Source organism: Podarcis muralis, chromosome 11 (genome assembly GCF_964188315.1).
Source record: "Podarcis muralis chromosome 11, rPodMur119.hap1.1, whole genome shotgun sequence".
In the NCBI taxonomy this organism is placed as follows: Eukaryota; Metazoa; Chordata; class Lepidosauria; order Squamata; family Lacertidae; genus Podarcis; species Podarcis muralis.
The window spans coordinates 17,452,240-17,473,446 of NC_135665.1; the positions used below are offsets into that span (position 1 = coordinate 17,452,240).

Sequence of the window (21,207 nt, forward strand, 5' to 3'; positions counted from 1 at the left end):
ATGTGGCTTGCATGGCATTCAAGTTTGCATCCTGTAGCGACTTTACATTAATCTGGGTGGTTGAGGGCTCCTCACCACAACCAAAGCCTGCAAAGACCTTGCAAGAAGTATACAGTGGTACCTTGGTTTAAGAACAGCTTGGTTTATGAACAACTTGGATTAAGAACGCTACAAACCCGGAAGTAGGTGTTTTGGTTTGTGAACTTTGCCTTGGAGCCTTGGAAGCAGAACATGTTTCACTTCCTGTTGAGTGTGTTCCATTTCTAAATTGAGTCCCCCGCTGCTATGGGAAAGCACGCCTTGGTTTAAGAACACTTTGGTTTAAGAATGGACTTCCAGAATGGATTAAGTCCATAAACCAAGGTACCCCTGTAGTTTTAAAAAGTGTGAAGTAATGAAATTAACTCCTCAGATTTTTCAGAAGTTGCAGAGCAGAGCAGGAGCATAACCTTGCATCCCACAATATGGAACTGCCCTCTCATCTTCTTCTTTTTTAAAAAAAAAAAAGTTAAAAGAAGCCTCAAGGGGCTGTAAGTTGAGTGGAATAATGACAGGAAGTGCACTTGCTCAACTCTTCATAGATACACCCCCCCCCAAAAAAAATGCTCCTTACTGCTTTTATACATGGAAGGGGGGGGTTCAGTGTTTGTGATTTTCAGCAGAAAAATGTCCAAAGGAAGAAGTTTAAGTACAGTGGTACCTCAGGTTAAGTACTTAATTCGTTCCGGAGGTCCGTACTTAACCTGCAACTGTTCTTAACCTGAAGCACCACTTTAGCTAATGGGGCCTCCCGCTGCCACTGCGCCGCCAGAGCACGATTTCTGTTCTTATCCTGAAGCAAAGTTCTTAACCTGAAGCACTATTTCTGGGTTAGGGGAGTCTGTAACCGGAAGCGTATGTAACCTGAAGCGTATGTAACCCGAGGTACCACTGTAGTGTCTTCCCTGCTGTTCCACCATTAGCCTTGGCTTCTTTTCATTTAAAACTCTGGAAAACATTTCTGCCATGGTCTTCCCAGAGAACAGCAGTCGGCAGTATAGGTATCAGGCACCTGCCAAGGGTAACACCCATGTAAGGAGCACAGGGCCAATCCCTGAAGTATTCTGGCTCCTCCTCTGTGTTGCTCATTGTTCATCTGCCCTCTCCAAGAGAGCCAGCAAGGAGAAGGAATGGTTGGCTCCTTCTTCCACCCCCTTCTCTCCGTTTAGGGAAGTTTTTAATGTTTAATGTTTTATCACTTGATGATGATGATGATGATGTTGATGTTGGGAGCCACCCAGAGTGGCTGGGGAAACCCAACCAGATGGGCGGGATATAAATAGGTAAAGGTAAAGGGACCCCTGACCATTAGGTCCAGTCGTGGCCAACTCTGGGGTTGCGGTGCCCATCTCGCTTTATTGGCCGAGGGAGCTGGCGTACAGCTTCCGGGTCATGTGGCCAGCATGACTAAGCCGCTTCTGGCGAACCAGAGCAGCGCACGGAAACTCCGTTTACCTTCCCGCCAGAGCAGTACCTATTTATCTACTTGCACTTTGATGTGCTTTTGAACTGCTAGGTTGGCAGGAGCTGGGACCGAGCAACGGGAGCTCATCCCGTCGCGGGGATTCAAACCGCGACCTTCTGATTGGCAAGTCCTAGGCTCTGTGGTTTAACCCACAGCGCCACCCACATCCCTATGGGGTATAAATAGTATTGTGTTATTATTATTATTATTATTATTATTATTATTATTATTATTATTATTAAATGCTACTGATAGAGCCCAGAGGGAAAGGCATATGAAAAGCAGCAACCGCAGTAAGAAAGAGGAGGTGGGTACACTTAGCATTGGAAGGCCTTATCTGCCATTCCTTTCCTCAGTGAGTTTAATGAGACCGCTGCTTGCCCTTGCATTTATTTTTATATATACTTTGAAATACTTCCAACTAATGTTCAAAACTATCAAGCCCCAAGTTTCAGTGCAAGATTGCTTTTGTTTCAGCCCCTAGAACACCTCAGTCCAAGAATGCTGGGCCCAACCTGTCCAAACAGCCATTGACTGTGCCATATTTCAGGGTCTCAAGACTTGAACTTCTGAAGATTGAACAAGGATATTCCAGCCATTCCCCTGTTATTATCCCAGATTTACTAAATTTGCAATGCATCTTTCATCTTTTTATAATGCTGTGCAGAGATAACAGTTTGGGCAAAAAATCTGGTGACAGTTGGGTGCTTGGAATGATTGCTTAAAATAACAGTATCTACTGTTACCACCAATGGTGTTCCAGGTGTTTTACATCCAGTATCTTCAAAACTTGGTCTTAACACACAGGGAACATTCTTACAGGTTCAGTTTATCGAAATTGCTGTATTAGCAGGATGACTCCCAAACGGATCCCAAGCTGTCCAAATAAATTAGTATCTAGCATTGTCCTATAAGCAAAAGCCATTCTTTTCACACCAGAGCAAATCTGAGGTTGAGGTTTTGCCTGAGACTTTCTACAACTGTGATGAATGGACGTGTGCACAGTGGGTGGTTGCACATTAGCAGTGAAAAGAAGTTTGTTCTGGAACTGCGGAAGTCAAATGTGCTGGGGTAATATAAAATGTGGGTGGTAAGGCATGTGAATCCAGGCCTTTCTAGATGTTAATGTTGCTATAGCTGGTGATTTCCTTGTTTTTCTAATGATTGCATTGATGGGAAATGCACTTGCTCGGCTTAGCTCTTAAGTCTAAAGCAGTTCTGAGAGTTGGGAAGGAAAATATCACCCGGAGATTGTATCCCTCGCAAATGTCAAGAGAGCTTTCTTTATCTCTAGAGCAGCACCACCTGCAGGGTCAATCTTCTAACTGAGGTGAAATCTCCCAGCCATCCCAAACTAGTTCTGCTTCATGGGCAGGAAACACTGTTTTTATAAAGCTCTCAAAGTTCTTCAGCAGACTTTTAAACTATTTTTAAGTTTTCCTGCCATTCTTTCTAGCATATCCCTTCCACATCGTTTCCTCTATAATCTCTAGTAAAGGGGCTGAAGGGGGACGCGGGTGGCGCTGTGGGTTAAACCACTGAGCCTAGGACTTGCTGATCAGAGGTCAGCTGTTTGAATCCCCGCGACGGGGTGAGCTCCCGTTCCTCGGTCCCTTCTCCTGCCAACCTAGCATTTCGAAAGCACGTCAAAGTGCAAGTAGATAAATAGGTACCGCTCCAGCGGGAAGATAAACGGCGTTTCTGTGTGCTGCTCTGGTTCGCCAGAAGCAGTTTAGTCATGCTGGCCACATGACCCGGAAGCTGTACTCTGGCTCCCTCAGCCAATAAAGCGAGATGAGTGCCGCAACCCCAGAGTTGGTCACGACTGGGCCTAATGGTCAGGGGTCCCTTTACCTTTAAAGAGGCTGAAGCTGAACTTATACAGAAAGGGAAGAAGCACTGAAGGCTAATCTCTGTGAGACCTTCTGCCAATGCAAGACCTAAAAAATCTCAAGGGCTCCCCATTGGGAAGCCGACTGCTTGCCCTTCTTACCAGACTTGGACACTACGCCTGAGAATTTTGTCTCACCTCTTCAGCCAGTTTGGGGAGCATCTGTCACCCCACAGATTGCATGGGCTTTCCTGGCTTGGAGCTGGTGAGCTTGGGTCAGTTTCCAAGTCAATTATTCTGCAGTTCTACTTCTGGAAAGAGCAGGAAAGAGAAGCAACAGACTTCCCTCTGTAAGAGATGACTTGCTGGTCACCATTGACTCCTGTTCCTACCCAGTGCGTTGCTCTGGAAGTATATGGCAACGTGGAAGAGACAATACCCAGTATGCAACTAAGGTGAACTCTTATTTTACACTTTCTGTGGCTCAAATCAGCAGTTCCAGGATGTGATCTAAGCATGGAGCTGAATGGAACAGTACTCAGAATAATTAGAGTAGATGGAGCTCATCCACGCCTGCGGAGAGTCCAGTTGGACATCCATTTGTGAAGCTTAAGCTATTGCTTTCCGCTCAGGAGGCAGCGCCCTGAGATCACAGCATGGCAACTTTATGAAGAAGTGTTCAAAGAATCGTACTAGAGGAGGGAGGGTTTCCATGGGAAGTTGTACAAATAGTTGTACAAATTGCTCATCACAACCACTTCAGTTATTTCCCAATCGCTTCAATTATCAAATTCCGTTTTCAGATTTCATGATCTTTCTTCCTACTGTATTTAGGATTCCTGACACTTTGATATTTCAAATTTTAAATATCTCCAGTATTCTTTGCAAATTATTAATTGAAAAAATGGATTTAAAAATGGATTGTCTGTCTTGTTGTTTTTTTTAATTATTCTGAAACTAGACATTGATGAGTGCCATATATCACCTGACCTCTGTGGAAGTGGTACCTGTGTCAACACTCCAGGCAGCTTTGAATGTGAATGCTTTGAAGGCTATGAAAGTGGATTTATGATGATGAAGAACTGCATGGGTAAGTAAATGATGAAGGTTTTAGTACACATACTACATATACATTTCGAAGCTTGTGTAAGACATGGTCATAGCTATATGACCATTTTTCATACCATCTGATTGGGCTTACAGCCAGCAATTATGTAAATGAAGTATTATAAATATTCTGTCCCTTTATGGGCACAAGGTCACCTTTCATGCCTGAATATGTAATCTAGACATAACATTGTGTACAGTGGTACCTCGCAAGACGAATGCCTCGCAAGACAAAAAACTCGCTAGACGAAAGGGTTTTTTTGTTTTTTGAGCTGCTTCGCAAGACGATTTTCCCTATGGGCTTGCTTCGCAAGACGGAAACATCTTGCAAGTTTGTTTCCTTTTTCTTAACACCGTTAATACAGTTGTGACTTGACTTCGAGGAGCAACTCATAGAGTGGTAGCCTTTTTTGAGGTTTTTAAAGACTTTGGTGATTTTTGAAGCTTTCCAAAACTTTCCCGACACCGTGCTTCGCTAGACGAAAAAAATCGCAAGACGACAAAACTTGCGGAACGAATTAATTTCGTCTTGCGAGGCACCACTGTACTTGTTTTTGGATTAGTAGTGGTTAAATTATCTGAAAGTTGTGCAAACGACAGTATATAAAACAACACATTTCCCCATCATCACAGTAGTTGCAACAGCAGTAGTTCCTTTGTTTTGCTGCCTACAGCCATTTGCTAAAACGAGTCTTTCATAATAAAAGAGGAAAGAAAACTTTCTTTGAATATTTGATAGCAATATATGTAAGAAATTTCAAATAAAAGAATTCTTCATGATCTAGGTTTTCAAATTTCATGAATTTCTTTAACCTAATTATGAATTTGGGAGTCCCTCAGGTGAATAAATCATCCAATTTCCTGTATTCTATACAATTTTATGTTTTATTTATTATGAAATCTGAAGGATATAAGTATCATTGTTGTTATGAAACAGCCTCCTTCTCAGGGAGTCAGACGTCCCTAACTACTTCCAGATGTTTACAATCTCTTACTTCATCTCAAATGGTCCCTATAACAATATTTCCCTTATATTTTCTTTTCAGATATAGATGAATGTGAGCGTAATCCTCTTCTCTGTAGAGGTGGCACGTGTGTGAATACTGAAGGAAGCTTTCAGTGTGACTGTCCTCTTGGGCATGAATTGTCTCCATCACGCGAAGATTGTGTGGGTGAGTTTCAGGTGTCTCTGAATGAAATGTTCCTTGTTCTATAGCTAGTAATTTTTCCTAGCTATAATGATAACTTGGTTTGTAATATGAATTTGTCTAGCTCCTAATGCTTTGACGAATGGCAAATTGAGGGTAATTTTCCTCTGAAGTTCTTGGACTTGAAATGTAAAATGAGATTTTGCACACATGAAGCCAGAGATCAGCCTAACCATAAAGGTCTATTCACAGAAATTATTTAATATTGAACTGTTAATGAAACTCTTACTGGTTGCTATAAAATGTCAGACCAGACTCCTTATCCAAGCAGTCTATTTCATCTGTTTTTGGTCCATGTTATGAACAGAGCCAAACTGAGCTTTTCAAGTCTGATTTTGGTTTTTTGGTTTTTTTTAAAAAATGCCTTGGGGAACTGTGAAGGCCCTTCATATTTGGCAAAGCAAAGCAAAGCTCCCAGTACTTCAGGTCAAGGAAGCTGTGCAATCTGTGAGCTTGTCTGACCAGGACAAGGGAAGTCCCCCAATCTAACTGGTGACTGGGAGTGGCCGCCGGGACCACATAACACCGGTCCTGAGAGATCTGCATTGGCTCCCAGTACATTTCTGAGCGCAATTCAAAGTGTTGGTGCTGACCTTTAAAGCCCTAAACAGCCTCGGTCCTGTATACCTGAAGGAGTGTCTCCACTCCCATCGTTCAGCCCAGACACTGAGATCCAGCGCCGAGGGCCTTCTGGCGGTTCCCTCATTGCGAGAAGTGAGGTTACAGGGAACCAGACAGAGGGCCTTCTCAGTAGTGGCACCCTCCCTTCAGATGTGAAGGAAATAAGCAGCTATCTTATCTTTAAAAGACATCTGAATGCAGCCCTGTTTAGGGAAATTTTTAATATTTAATGCAATATTATTTTTAACACTCGATTGGAAGCTGCCCAGAGTGGTTGGGGAAACTCAGCCAGATGGGCGGGGTATAAATAATAAATTATTATTATAAGTTAGCTAAAGGCTAAGCAAAATCTATTTTGTTCACATTGAAGTTTAATACGGATCTGAAGCTCCTTGTGTCTTTTTTGGGGGGGGTTACTATTGAAATTTGTGTGTTATTTTGACACATGGAAACATTCAGAATAAAGTTAAAACTTCATATCAGAACCCACTTTCATAAAAATGTTCACTTTTAAGCCTGTAACTATATTCTCAACTTCCCAATGGCCAGTAATGTAATTCTTGTTTTTCAGATATTAATGAATGTTCTCTTAGTGATAACCTCTGCAGAAATGGCAAATGCGTGAACATGATTGGGATGTATCAGTGTTCGTGCAATCCTGGGTATCAGGCCACTCCAGACAGACAGGGCTGCATTGGCAAGTATTTTATTTTTATTTCTGCATAAATGTTTCTAGTTTGTTTCTTTTTCCAAACTTCGATTTCATAACTGTAAATTAAATAATCAATGACGGCATCTTTCAGAATTCAAACAGTGGGTATGCCCCTCTACTCTAAAAAAACAACCCATTATTAATCTTTATTCCTGAGCTATATTTTGCATTCTTATTTTATGTTAACTTTATTTCATTTGCTGTTGTCATTTCATTCTATCAGTTTGGTACTTAGTGCCTACTATCTTCTGCTGATAGGAAGGAGAGAGTGGGGGAAATATGAGGGACAGGTGGGATGCTTTTAAACAAAGTACCAAATAGATCTAATAATCTGTCCACAATATTCCCTCCCTAGATATTGATGAATGCATGATCATGAATGGCGGTTGTGACACCCACTGCACTAATTCAGAAGGCAGCTATGAATGCAGCTGCAGTGATGGATACGCTCTGATGCCAGATATGAGGACTTGTTCAGGTAAAAGAATGAAGATTAGCGTCTCAATTCTGTTCTGCAGAACTGCATCCATAAAACAATGGAATTGTGTGTGAATTTCCTTACTGTACGATGCAGTGGTTTGAAGAGCAAGCCGTGATCCAGAAGGTCTCTATTTGGTTCAAATGCAATCTTGGCTATTTCTAGGTGGAGATAATGACCGCTCTCGACATCAAACGGAGGGCGCCCTTTGTGTGCCTGCGTTCAGCACCCCCTATCCTATGTGACTCCTGGCAGAGCGCTCCTGGACCACCTCCCCAAGTCGCTAACCTTGAGGTTCCCACCAAACCTCAGTTCAAATAACCAATCTTGATTGGGGAGGCGGAGCCAGGGGAGTGGACCAAGTAAGGGTCCGCTCTTTAAGCATAAAAGGGTATGGAGCCTACCTGGGAGCTCTTAGCCAGGCCTTGTGCGGAATCCTTAAGTCCAGCGATGTCCAACAGGTCGATCGTGATCAACTGGTTTATCCCTGAGTGAACGCTGTTGATCGTGTTTGATTGCGGTCTCCCTTCTGATTGCCGGTAGCAGAAAGCATTGTGTTGAAAGTCTCTGCCCCCTGCGGCCCTCACTCTGTCCATCTGTTATATGAAATGTGCAGTCGTTAGCTCTACTAAGCTTTCCTTTATTGCTGCGTCTGCTTGCTAATAGCGGTGTTGGTTCCGAGTGTTTTATGCCCCCCCCCCGAAAAAGGTCACCAACATTTTTCTCCCCTAAAAAAAGTTCAGCAACTTTGGCCTACCCTCCCTCCAATGACAATGGGTACATCACTGCCAGTTGTTTTACACTGGGAGTAGATTGCAGTCTCTAGGGAGTTGGACGTGCCTGCTTTAGTCTATCTTCCCTGCGGTGGCGATCCCAGGGTTCCTTGTTAAAGGGGTTGTGTTGAGGGGAGTCACTGGCCATACACTAAAAGGTTGTCAGTGCACTCCCCTGTGTTGCGGTAAAATGGGTTCTCTGCTTAAACATACATCTTCCAGAGCCAGCCTAATCCCCAGACAGATTGGTTAACCCTGATGCACCCCAGATCCCCGGCCAAGGACTGGGAGGGATAAATGCCCAATGCCTAAGCCAAGGTCTTCCTACACCTGAAAGTTTAATAAAGTTGTGGCCAATTTTAATCCCATAACACGTTGTCACAAGTCATTATTCCACCCAGGTGTCGCCTGGGGTCAGGGGGTCTTCACCTGGGCATGCAATGCACTTAATAGGTGCCCTTAGAAAAGTGATTGTTTCTCTGGATGCAGTATGGAGAAGATTGTATAGGCTTATCTTGCAGTGTTGAATGAATAGGTGACCTGGTTCACATGTCATGCCAACCACAATTTGTCATCACACAAGTGAGCCTTGGGCTCACAAGCTTTGTTTTTCCGCTTGCATGCTCTAAATCAGTGTTTCCCAACCTTGGGCCTCCAGCTGTTTTTGGACTACAACTCCCATCATCCCTAGCTAGCAAGACCAGTGGTCAGGGATGATGGGAATTGTAGTTCAAAAACAGCTGGAGGCCCAAGGTTGGGAAACACTGCTCTAAATCCCTCCTGGCTGGAAGACTTAGGTGTGTGCTTGCCCTCCAAATTGTTATTGAAAACACAGTTGGAAGCTCATTCCCAATTCTGGCTTGGAGGGCAAACACAAATATTACCTTGCCAGTTCAGGTGTTAAATCAGGGAGGAAATCAAAGTCCATAAGGGGAGGAGAGATCAGGAAAGTCCAAGGCTTGCTCATGCAATATCAACACATGCTTTTCCATTACATATGAACTGGCATTGTGTAAATGAAATGTCTTAAACATTCTACTTTAATTCTAAGCAGTAGTATATATGTTAACACCATTAGAGCCATGTAGATATATAGCAATAGGCTAGTAACAAACTTAGCATGGCAGGCTTTAAAGAAGATTTACCTGTTCAGAATTTCACAGTGATAAAATTTTCCTTTAGACATTGATGAATGTGAAAACAACCCAGATATCTGTGATGGTGGGCAGTGCACCAACATCCCAGGAGAATATCGATGTCTTTGTTATGATGGATTCATGGCTTCTATGGACATGAAAATATGCATTGGTAAGTAATTTAGAGGTAGCTTTTAAGAGTTGTAAATATATTGTTGATATGATATTTGATTCTCAAAAATAGAAACCTTTTCCTTAGGGGAAAACATCACTAATGTAGCAACTTAAGATCTGATCTTGTGACTACTTCATCGAAAGAAGCACTGATAAACTAAAATGCAGTTGAATATTGTGGTGGTAAACTGCCCTAGATTCCCTTCTGACTGTCCTGGGGAAAATGTTTCCTTTTTTTTAACCTTCAAAGCTGGGGAAAGGTGGCAGTAGAAGCAGCACAGAACAAGAAGTAAGGTTTTCCTTCCCCCTCCCTTACAGTCATCCTGACAAGTTCTACAGCACATCAGGCCTGAAAGAACAATAATAGAAATTGGCATTGCCAGCGAGAAAATATATATATTCCAGCTCTCTACTAATCTGATCTGAAAAAGAGATTGGAAGGTGCTCTTTTAAGAATCCCAGAAGTCAATTTCTGAGCTAAGCTCTGGTGTCATCCTCTTTGATGATAATCAAGACAGAATAAAAACTAAATTCCTTGGAGAATATCATTCAGTTGGCCATTACCAACCGGTTAAAATATAACACACATTGTTCCTATTTCAGCTGTTGTGTTTTTGCAGAATAGCAACTTCCTCCTGGCCCAACCACACATATTCAGAATCTATACCTTCCCTAATAAATATTCATAAGTCTACAAGGAGGGGCAATTCACACTTTGGGAATGTTGAATACTAAGGGCTAGTTCATGGATGATGGAGAATATATTAATGTATTATAAAAGTAATAGACTTCTTAAAGAAAAGTAGCTGAAATAATTCTGATTTATTTTTCGAAAACCGATTTAAATTTTAGCAACTATCAAGTCTTATGCTCTAGTAATACTTTTATTCATATATATCTTTTTGCTACACTGAAGTGTCTCATTTTCTCATTGGTTCTTATCTTGTTGCTTCATACAATGATATGATCTAGCTGAAAAATGTAAGATAAAAATAATGTATAATTCCTGGTATATTTAGTACGTTCATTTTATAAGATCATTTATTTTGAGTGACTTGACTAACGAAGAACAAGTTTTCAGTTACTAACTAAGCTATATTAACTTACAGATGTGAACGAGTGTGACCTGAATTCCAACATCTGTATGTTTGGAGAGTGTGAGAACACCAAGGGGTCCTTCATTTGTCATTGCCAGCTGGGTTACTCTGTCAAGAAGGGAACCACAGGATGTACAGGTATGATATACTTCGCAACTTCCTTGAGAACCAAATAGTTGTGGCATACTTCTTTGTAGGTAAAGGTAAAGGTAAACGAACCCTGGATGGTTAAGTCCAGTCAAAGGCGACTATGGGGTTGCAGCACTCATCTCACTTTCAGGCCAAGGGACAGCTTTGCAGGTCATGTGGCCAGCATAACTAAACCGCTTCTAGCACAACGGAACAACATGATGGAAACCAGAACACACGGAAATGCTGTTTACCTTCCCGCCGCAGCAGTACCTATTTATCTACCTGCACTGGCATGCTTTTGAACTGCTAGGTTGGCAGGAGCTGGGACAGAGCAATGGGAGCTCACCCCATCGCAGGGATTTGAACCGCCGACTTTCCAATCAGCAAGCCCAAGAGGCTCAGTGGTTTAGACCACAGCGCCACTTGCTCCCCCTACCTCTTTGTACATGCACATATCTAATTGTGGGGAAGCAGTCCTGCAGAGCAAAACTCAGAACTGTAGTTACTTTTGAGTTTAGTATGCTCCTTTAAAAATTTTTTTAGCTATTAATACCATTTTATCAAGTACCACTGCTTTTGTGCTCCTACTGAGGTCCCATTGAAATGCTTGGCATATTGCAACCATTATTTTTGAAGTATTTAAGGCTGCAAACCTATACATACTTAGCTGGAAGCCCCAAACAACACAGTGAAGCTTACTGCTCAGGAAACATGCATGGGATTGTACTGTATGCATCATGGCTTTTAGATAATTAAACAATCTATGCCCTTTTCAATTGGGGGGGTGGGAGGTTATTGTTTTGGTTTGTTATTATGATACACATTTTTGTGTTTTTATACTGTAATCTACCTTGTGATCTTTGGTTAATGTGCAGTACAGAAATTTAATTAATTACAACAACAAGAACAAGGCTTAACCATTATAATTCTGAATTCTTTTAGAATATCATTGTGAATTACAGTTATCTGGTTCACATATGTCAAGCCAAACCTTGGTTTAGTAGGATTGTGCAAATGTGGACTCCTAGAAAGGACATCACAACCACTTTCCTCCTTTTTTGCTGCTGCACTGCACTATGCTAAGGCTTGTGTCATCTGAACCAAGACTCATGGTTACGCCCTCTCTTCATTAACCATGAGCAGTTGCCAAGGATTACAGATAATTCCTAAAATCAGATACTGTCCTAATAAAATCGGTGTGAAACAATAATACTGGATGTATTACATTGACACTGTTTCCAAGTTTATGAAGATATCTTTTTATTCTGAATTCAACTTTTTAATGTGCAACTTTTCTTAGATGTGGATGAATGTGAGATTGGCGCCCATAACTGTGACCTGCATGCCTCATGTGTCAATGTCCCAGGAAGCTTCAGGTGTAGCTGTAAAGAAGGATGGATTGGAAATGGAATTAAGTGTATTGGTGAGTAGAGATGAATTGATACAGTTGTTCAGCTGACAAGATGGTAGGCCTAAGTTACTTGGTTATTTTTAGAATCATTGGGCAGGTTGACTGGAGTGGGGATGGATGAAGTAGCTATGAAAATGTTTCACCCAGAAACAGAAGGGGGCATTTTTTATTCTTCAGGCTTCTTTTCCTATTTGGGTCAGAAATGGGGCCAGCTTGCTGGTTGACTCCTTCATGGAAGAGAGTATCTGTCTGTCTCCCATAGAGCTCTTAGTTTATTTTAAAACACTTTTTTGTTAACTCCTCGCCTTCTCTTTCTTGCCTAGCTGTCCTAGATAATAATGGGATTCTAAATTGTCTAGGGAATGAGAGCTCCTAAACTTTCCACACTATTGATATGGATATTCCACTCCTGCTTTCTTCTCCCATACATTCCCCTCCTTGCTGAGTTGCCAGATTCTTTCAGTAGGATCATCCAGCCTAGCTAGAGCCAAGGTGATAGATTGTTTTGTTAATAAGGTGTATTCTCGCCTGGAGAATATTATGATCAACTCCAGATTCCCACAATAGATGAGCCAGTGGCCACTTGGGTAAGAGATGTGATGAAGGAAACCCGAAAGATCCCTGTGATAAAAATGGAGAAGCCACACTGAAGCATGTTCAGTGTTGTTGTGTTCATCAGTCACCAACTCCATCTCTACAATGTTGACCCTCCTGACCGACTTGCCTCTTTGGAATCAGTTTCTAAGAATCTGAAGAGTAGACCGAAAAGGTTCTTCTTATCAGCCACTGTCCCAGCAGACTCATATTATAGCCTCTAATGTCAGAAACAGAAGGAATGTGTACTTAACATGGCATGAATCTAGCCATAAGTGGTGCCTGATTGCCACACTATTTTCTGGCACCAGGTTCTTCGATGGTGCCAGTGGAAACCAAAAGTAAAAGAAGGCTGTCCAAACTGCCAAATGAGAGGGTGGAAATTCCCAAGTCCTATTAGTCCTTTTGGGACTTGCCAGCATCTGGGTACCACTTGGAAATCTACCAGCTATAAGACTCAATAACCACAACCCAAATATTCCAACTGAAATTCCTCACTGATCTCCCCTGGAAACTGTTCATCATCCAAGGTTGAAAGCAAACAGTGTTCTAGCAGGAGATAGGCTGCCCCATTGCCATTATGCTGTAATTGTCTGTCTCATGTGGTTAGTGCCTCAGTGGAAACAAGACCACACAGATCTATAGTGTGAGAAAGACAATATGAATAGGATATGTGCTGGAGTATTCCATGGGCCTAAAAGACAACTTTGTGGTCTCAACAAAATCCACATTTGTATAGAAACTCCTGAAGCAAAATCTCCCCCTAATCTCCCACCTCAGGAATATTTTGGTGATTTTCATAGAGGGTGTCCCTTAATCAACTTAATCAGCACATTGCCCCTGCTTCTTATCTGGATAAGAGGGGCACTTTTGAAGTACAGTGGTACCTCTAGTTATGAACTTAATTCATTCTGGAAGTCCGTTCTTATCCTGAAACTGTTCTTTACTAGAGGCATGCTTTCGCTAATGGGGCCTCTTGCTGCTGCTGTACCACCGGCACACGATTTCTGTTCTCATCCTGGGGCAAAGTTCTCGAGGTAACTCTTCCAGGTTAGCGGAGTTTGTAACCTGAAGCGTTTGTTACCCAAGACATTTGTAACTCAAGGTACCACTGTATTGAGAACACTACCTTCTTCCCTAAGAGAGAGAAATTTCTGATAAGAAATTTCCCGTTTTTCTAGAATGCCTGTCTATTATAATTCCATGTTGGTGAACATTTTTCTATGTGAAGTCTACAAAGAAAGTAAAGCCATTTTCTTTTCACGATTTCTTACTGTTGACAGGAGATTGATAACATTGTTAGAGATGGCCTTTGATGACAATTGTTAAATCCAATCACTTATAGAGCAGAACGAGTTGATGTTTAAAACGTAAAGATTATAAATGAAATGGAAGAAACAAAATAATTTTATGATTTCATGTCATTGAAAGGTTATGAGAAAGCAAGTTTGAAGTTATCGCTTTGGGCAGATTTAAGCTAAACTTGCAGCTTGCAGTCAGAGTTAATTAGTTCAAAACAATATATTTGAGATTAATTCCTACCCTCCCTCCCACTGGTTCTTGGCACTCTTTGCCCCTTAACAATTGCCAAGTCACAATGTTGCAGTGATAATTGAAGCCAAATCTGGCTGAAATATCCTAGCAAGGTCTAGATTTAGACCTAGTAACCCTATGCCCCCTTGGCTCCCTTGTCCACAGCCCTCCAAACTCCTCTACCCATAATGGATCCTGGAGGTTATGTGCTCTGCTCTCCTCATCTATACTGCCCTTCTCATGTGACCTGTTGAGCCTCCTTCATCATCTCCTGTGTACTATGCCTGCCAGCCTCCCCACTCCTGTAGGAGTGCTGAACTTGTCCACTTTCTTTCTCTTGGTAAGCACCAGCATACATGCATCAATGTGGTGTTTGGAAGGAGAAGAGTCCCTTTCATTTATGGTTGAAAAAAATAGTTCTGCCTTAGGCAGCCATCTAGAATCATACAGCAATAAAGTCATGACTTGGATTAATGAATTGGCATATATATATATTCTTATTATGGTAACCATTATAGCAGAGGCATGCAATATAAATGAAAGTGTTTAAACAAAGTTGGTAAAGTATTTAAAATGTTCCACTAACGCTGAACATAGCAATAGGCAGATCAATTTCTGAAGCTACCTTCATTTTGAGTCAGACATTGATCCATCTCAGCCCTACATTGTTTATTTTGTCTGGCAGTGGCTCTCTAGCAGAAGTCTTTTCCATCACTTGCTACCTGATACATTTAGCAGGAGATGGCCGGGTTTGGACCTGGAGACTTTTGCATGCAGAGCACCAGCTCCTTCATTGAGCTGTGACCCACGATGGCTGAGAGCCAGTTCTGACACTCTTTGAACCAATTGGGCAAGCAGGCTACTGCTGTGGAAATCCCTGTTTCTGTGAACATGTGCATCCTTTTTCTAGTTCCTTTGTGTGTGTTTTTCTGGCAGATCTTGATGAATGTTCTAACGGGACACACCAGTGTAGTGTAAATGCGCAGTGTGTGAATGCTCCTGGATCATATCGCTGTACCTGTGCAGAAGGATTTACTGGAGATGGATTCACTTGTTCTGGTAAGAGAGTTTTAAGAGAGTTTAAGGAAGTCATTTTATCTGCTTGTTTCCTTTAGAAGCAGAATTCAAAGCTCCAGCAACACTGTGAGAACAGGTTTCCCCCCTGTACTTAGTTTTCTGCATATCTAGTTGTGTAATTTTTTAACATGGCATTTACACCCAAGCTACTCTATAATGGATAAAACTGGCATTTCTACTAATGGGCTTTAAATATCAAACAGAAATATCACTGCTCATTTTCAACTAAGGTGGAAGCACCAGTTTTGCTTTATGTCAAGTAATACTTAACAAAACAAGTAACTTGGAGAATTATCTAGATATGTTTATAATGGACATTTGCTGACCAAATCCCTTTTGCTACGTTGAACATCAAACTTAATTATATTCAACAGATATTGATGAATGTGCAGAAAATATTAATCTATGTGAAAATGGACAATGCCTGAATATTCCTGGTGGATATCGTTGTGAGTGTGAGATGGGTTTCACTCCGGCTTCAGACAGCAGATCTTGCCAAGGTAACTCACCACTATTCCATTTGCATTTTCAGGGTTTGGATTGTATGCCAGGAGGGAAACCACAAGAAGCACTGAAAAGAACATTCAAGCACAAGCTTTGCACAGAAAATACATTTTTCTAATTAAGAATTACTATGCTGTGCCAGCTCTGATAAAGGCTGCCTTAATTTTTAAAGACTTTGCATGGCCTTTGACCAAAAACCCTGCAGCTAAATTTGGAGTCATCTTCCTTGTATCAGTTACTAAAAGACATGTAGAAAAGTATTGCATTCAAACAAATGTTTCTTATTGTAGAATGTGATGAGGGTACGCAACTGCATGCTTGTTTGCTCCCAATAAAACCACATTGTACCTCACACAAGCACAGATTACATTTTTCAAAAGCACATTTGCATTCGATGACAAATTATTCAGAATATGTACAATATTGATGTGTGGGTAACTAATTTTTATATATATTTTATCCTTTCAGATATTGATGAATGTGCCTTCCAGAATATCTGTGTGTTTGGTACTTGCAATAACTTGCCAGGGATGTTTCACTGCATTTGTGATGATGGCTATGAGCTGGATAGAACTGGAGGAAATTGTACAGGTATATAATAAAAAAATCACACTTGAAGAATGTAGTAGCAGAAGAATGAGATTTTGTTAAATAAATGTATTCATTGGTTTAGGAGAATTTCAGAAATATCCCTTTGTGGTTAAACAGATACATTTTAAGAAGTACAGATAAGTACAAACAATTGATGGAGAAGTTTGATTAAAATGGCATTCATTCTTTCATTATGAAACGAGAATGCAAAACTGTTAGCCTCTTTTCTTGAATTAAAATAGTTGTTGTTGTTGTTGTTGTTGTTGTTGTTGTTGTTGTTGTTGTTGTTATTAATATACCACCCTATACCAGGGGGCCTCAGGGCAGTTCACAGAATAAAATCAAGATATAAAACCACAAAATACATAATAAAAATAAAAACAACAACCCAGTAGTCCCCCCCCAAAAGCTAAACATAAATTTTAATTTTTCTTCTTCTTCTTGACACCTTAGACATTGATGAGTGTGCAGATCCTATCAACTGTGTTAATGGTTTCTGTGTGAACACACCTGGAAGATATGAGTGCAACTGTCCTCCAGATTTCCAGCTGAACCCAACAGGAGTTGGTTGTGTTGGTAAGAATATTAAATAAATAAGCAGAAAGGTTAAAAGATTCCATATGAAACAATATTGATTCATTATTTAATACAGTGGAACAAATTCTGGAGAAATGTACATCCCACTCATATCACATGAACTGTGCAAAAAAACCCAAACCAGGTTAGATGCTGATTTCAAAATCCCAAATGTAAATGGATTCATGATGAATTAATAAATTCATAACAAATATAATATGATTTTTTGTTTCTTTACCATGTCCCATTAAAGTCAGTAAGGTTTTATTTCTACATACAATCTTCAGCAAACTCTTATTTTCTGCTATGCCACGAACTGCCTCAATATATTGGATATATGTAATTGAAAATTAATAAAAATTATTTACAAAAAAAGAACTGCCTCAATGAAAGACAAGATATTGGGTAGTGTGGCAATGCACCTAATTATCCCCTATTGATTATATGATGCAAAGATCATTCTCATGCTAGTCTGACTGGCCAGCATCTTTGAATCAGGGAAGGACATTTCTTCTTGGTCGAATTAGCAATGTCCCTTGCAAAAATGGCAATTGCTTTCCCCTGAGACTTGCGGTTTTGCTCATTTATCTGAGTCTTTTCTGCTTACTTGCTCTGTAAACACCTATTTCCCGTGTACTTTTCTCTCATCATGGGAAACTAGGAATTAGATTCTATCAGGTGATTTTTGAGGAACTGGGTCTGAGTGTTCTTGCCTTCTGGTGAGACGAGGAGAGCTGAGCTAAAAGACATTTTGGACCTCTTCCAAGTCTTACTCTGTTATTTTGTGATCTTGTTACGCTGACAAACCCTTGGCAGTCAGTTATGACTTGCTTTATCCATTTCCCCCTTAGATCATTTAAGAACTTTTCTGGTGTTGCAGCTTCACATTTAGGTCAAAGCTGAGAAAAATTACTGAAAGTAATGTAAGATTATGAGGTTTACTACTGAAAGCATTCATGATGCATGTTTCACATGACTGTGGCTGGTGGGCACAACTGTTTTCCATTCATTCTCCACAGATAATCGAGTTGGCAACTGTTACCTGAAATATGGACCAAGAGGGGATGGAAGTCTATCCTGCAACACGGAAATTGGTGTTGGAGTCAGTCGCTCCTCTTGCTGCTGCTCTCTGGGAAAGGCCTGGGGAAATCCCTGCGAGACCTGCCCGCCTGTAAATAGCAGTAAGGAAATGACTCTCTTAGACGCAAGGACGAAAAGAAAAAATACTAACAGTATATCATAAGGACTGAAAACCATTTCATGTGGTTGCGTTTTATACATGACCAGGCGGCGACAGCCCCAGCCCCTATGGATCATAAGGAAGAAATAAAGACTCTGACAACGTTATATGGAATTAAAACTAGGCCACAACTTTATTAAACTTCTGAATGTAGGAAGACCTTGGCTTAGGCCTTGGGCGTGTATCCCTCCCAGCCCCCCAGCTGGGGGGAACTGGGTCTCATCAGGGTAAATGGGATATGGGGGTGCTCTGCGAGACATAAGTGTAGCAGGCAGCCCAGCCCATATCCCCGCACGCAGGGTAGTTTACTGACGACCTTTCAGTGTATGGCCAGTTACACCCATTATATAACCCCTGTAAGAGGGGGACCCTTGAATCACCGTCACAGGGGGGTGAGTCACCACTTCATGTCCCCCCCAATATAGGGAAGAAAAGACTAAAGGATTCCACCCAAGGCCATAACCGCCAAAGTTGTGACGAATTGCTACGGGGAAGACAAAACCTGCCAATGCAGGAAAATTTCTTCCTGGTCCTTCAACAGCAACCAGTCAAAGACCGCCCGCTAAACAGGAAGAAAAAGTTAACCTGCATGCAAGAAACATTAAACAAAGGGAGGGGGAGGGAGGGTGAATCTCCAGAGCTGACTGCCTAGCTATTGTCGGCTCCACCCCCTATTTATAAATGGGGCTGGCCCCACCTCCCAGCAAGAAACTTGATTACTGAGGCTGGGCGTGAACCTTCACAAATTAACACTGGGAGGCAAGCCTGCTTGCCAGTAAGTTCCCTGGGAATTGTAGCACCATGCGTGATCCTGCAAAGGGCACCCACAATGTAAAGTGTGAGTGCTCATTAAATAGAAAAGCATGCCTAGGTTCTCAGATGTGATTCATAAGCCTTGAGTGCAGGAATCAAGGATCCCAGCTTTGCTTGTGAGAACACATGATGGCCTTAACCTAAGTACCTTGTTAACCTAAGTATCCTTTTTCCTGTGTGTAATATTGAAAGAACGTTTAGGGACACTAATATAAAGTGTTTTGCCATGTACTTAGTGGGAGTTTAGAACAACTGCTGTTCTAATGCATCTGCAAAAGACACCAAAGAATTATTAGTAATTATGATCTTCCTTCAAACGTATTCACCTCAGATACATGGTATGGACACATTGAAAATATTTGTTTTCCATATTGTGTAGGACAGCTTTGGTGGGAAAAGAGATGCATGAACATAAAGTATGTATGGATTGTAAGAGTCTGAAGGGACACTACACTGAATGGGGTCCCTATGCACTGCTTTCTAGACAAAGTTATTATAAATCTGTGTGATTTGTTGTGGGGTCAAGAATAGGGGCCTTGACAGTCAAAACACAGTTCATATTAAGATGATAAATTTCATGAGTTGTGAACAGGACTAGGCAAAAGAAAAACAACAACTGAAGCCATCTGCGTGTTAATCTTCCCACAGCCTTTTGTTTAATTCTTGCTTGTGTTCTTTTCTCTGTAGGTGAATATAATACTCTCTGTCCAGGGGGTGAAGGTTTCAGACCAAATCCTATCACTATTATTCTAGAAGGTAAGTCCTTCCTTCCTTCCTTCCTTCCTTCCTTCCTTCCTTCCTTCCTTCCGTCCTTCCGTCCTTCCTTCGTTCCTTTCATTTTTACAATAAATTTTTATTGGTTTTTAAACAAATACAAAAACAAGAACCATTAAACCCTTTTGTTTAATGTCTCACTGTGTTTTTAATTACATTGGAAGCTGCCGGGCAACCCAGTCAGTTGGGTGGGGTAATAATAATAAAAATAAAATAATAATAATAATAATAATCCAGAAGTATATATAATGGTGTTTGTTGTATCCATTGACTTTAGACATAAACTTACACATTCAGTGTCCAAACATGTCACTGAACATGACCTCTCCACTGAGTAGGCTGAGTGAGTGGTATAACAGGGTCTTGATTTCGGTCATTAACATAGTTAAAGAAGTTAATTCTTTTAAAATAACCACTATAGCTTTTTATGGCTTAAACAAGAGTGAAGTTTTGCAAAATGTCTATAATGGGGAAGTAGTGAAATCTGTTAGTTCCATAGAAGAAACTAAAATGTATGTATTTTGTCAGCTTTGTTTTAAAGTGCTGGCCATTTCAAGCATAGATACTTCTTAATGGCAGCAATCCAGATCCTCACGCTCACCTGAGTTTTTCCATCTGTTAAGAGCTCCCCAGCAATCTGCAAATTGCTTTATAAACTTTGAGTTCCTAAATTGCTTTGGATTTTGGCAGCTTTACTGCTAAAGGGAAAATGTAATGTGTGGTGTTCCTTTATCAGCTGCCTTAATCTTATTCATTTGGCTCATTCTGAGTCTGTTAGTTGTGTCTACTATCACCCTATCAAAAAATTAATTGGAAGCATGACTCAGACTGTTTTACAGCTGATCTTTTAAGCTTTCAGCATCCATGCAATGCACCAAAAAGTGATAATTCCAGGGCATATGTTCCTAGGTGATAAAATATGATGCAACCTGGGTCTCATGGTTGAGCACAGTATTTGAAGACCCATTGATTTTTTGGGAAGACTTTAATTTATATTGCGATCCTTCGTACTGCAGTTAGTGGGAGTTAATTATACTTTGGCTGGCTCATACTTTTATCAGATCTTTTTCATAAAAAGCTGGGCAGATTTATAAACAAAAACAGGCAAAAGTCATTCTCTGCTAGCTATCTATGCAAGTAGTCTGCTATGGTCTTTCATCAGCCAAAAAAAACATGCCTTTCTCTCTTAACACAGACATTGATGAATGCCAAGAGTTGCCTGGCCTCTGCCAAGGTGGAAACTGCATCAATACATTTGGCAGCTTCCAGTGTGAATGTCCCCATGGGTACTACCTCAGTGAAGAAACTCGTATCTGTGAAG

At 41.0% G+C, this 21,207-nt stretch overlaps 1 protein-coding gene across 1 annotated transcript in view; it reads left to right on the top strand.

Moving 5' to 3' along the window:
- The window catches only part of FBN2 (fibrillin 2), a 149,320-nt gene that overhangs the window by 92,645 nt on the left and 35,468 nt on the right, over nt 1-21,207 (top strand). The window contains exons 26-39 of the mRNA XM_028749285.2: nt 4,297-4,425; nt 5,489-5,614; nt 6,843-6,968; nt 7,339-7,461; nt 9,417-9,542; nt 10,654-10,779; nt 12,074-12,196; nt 15,248-15,370; nt 15,763-15,888; nt 16,361-16,483; nt 16,937-17,059; nt 18,079-18,240; nt 19,800-19,868; nt 21,082-21,207. Coding sequence (XP_028605118.2) covers nt 4,297-4,425; nt 5,489-5,614; nt 6,843-6,968; nt 7,339-7,461; nt 9,417-9,542; nt 10,654-10,779; nt 12,074-12,196; nt 15,248-15,370; nt 15,763-15,888; nt 16,361-16,483; nt 16,937-17,059; nt 18,079-18,240; nt 19,800-19,868; nt 21,082-21,207 — 1,731 coding nt within the window. The remainder of the gene's footprint in view (nt 1-4,296; nt 4,426-5,488; nt 5,615-6,842; nt 6,969-7,338; nt 7,462-9,416; nt 9,543-10,653; nt 10,780-12,073; nt 12,197-15,247; nt 15,371-15,762; nt 15,889-16,360; nt 16,484-16,936; nt 17,060-18,078; nt 18,241-19,799; nt 19,869-21,081) is intronic.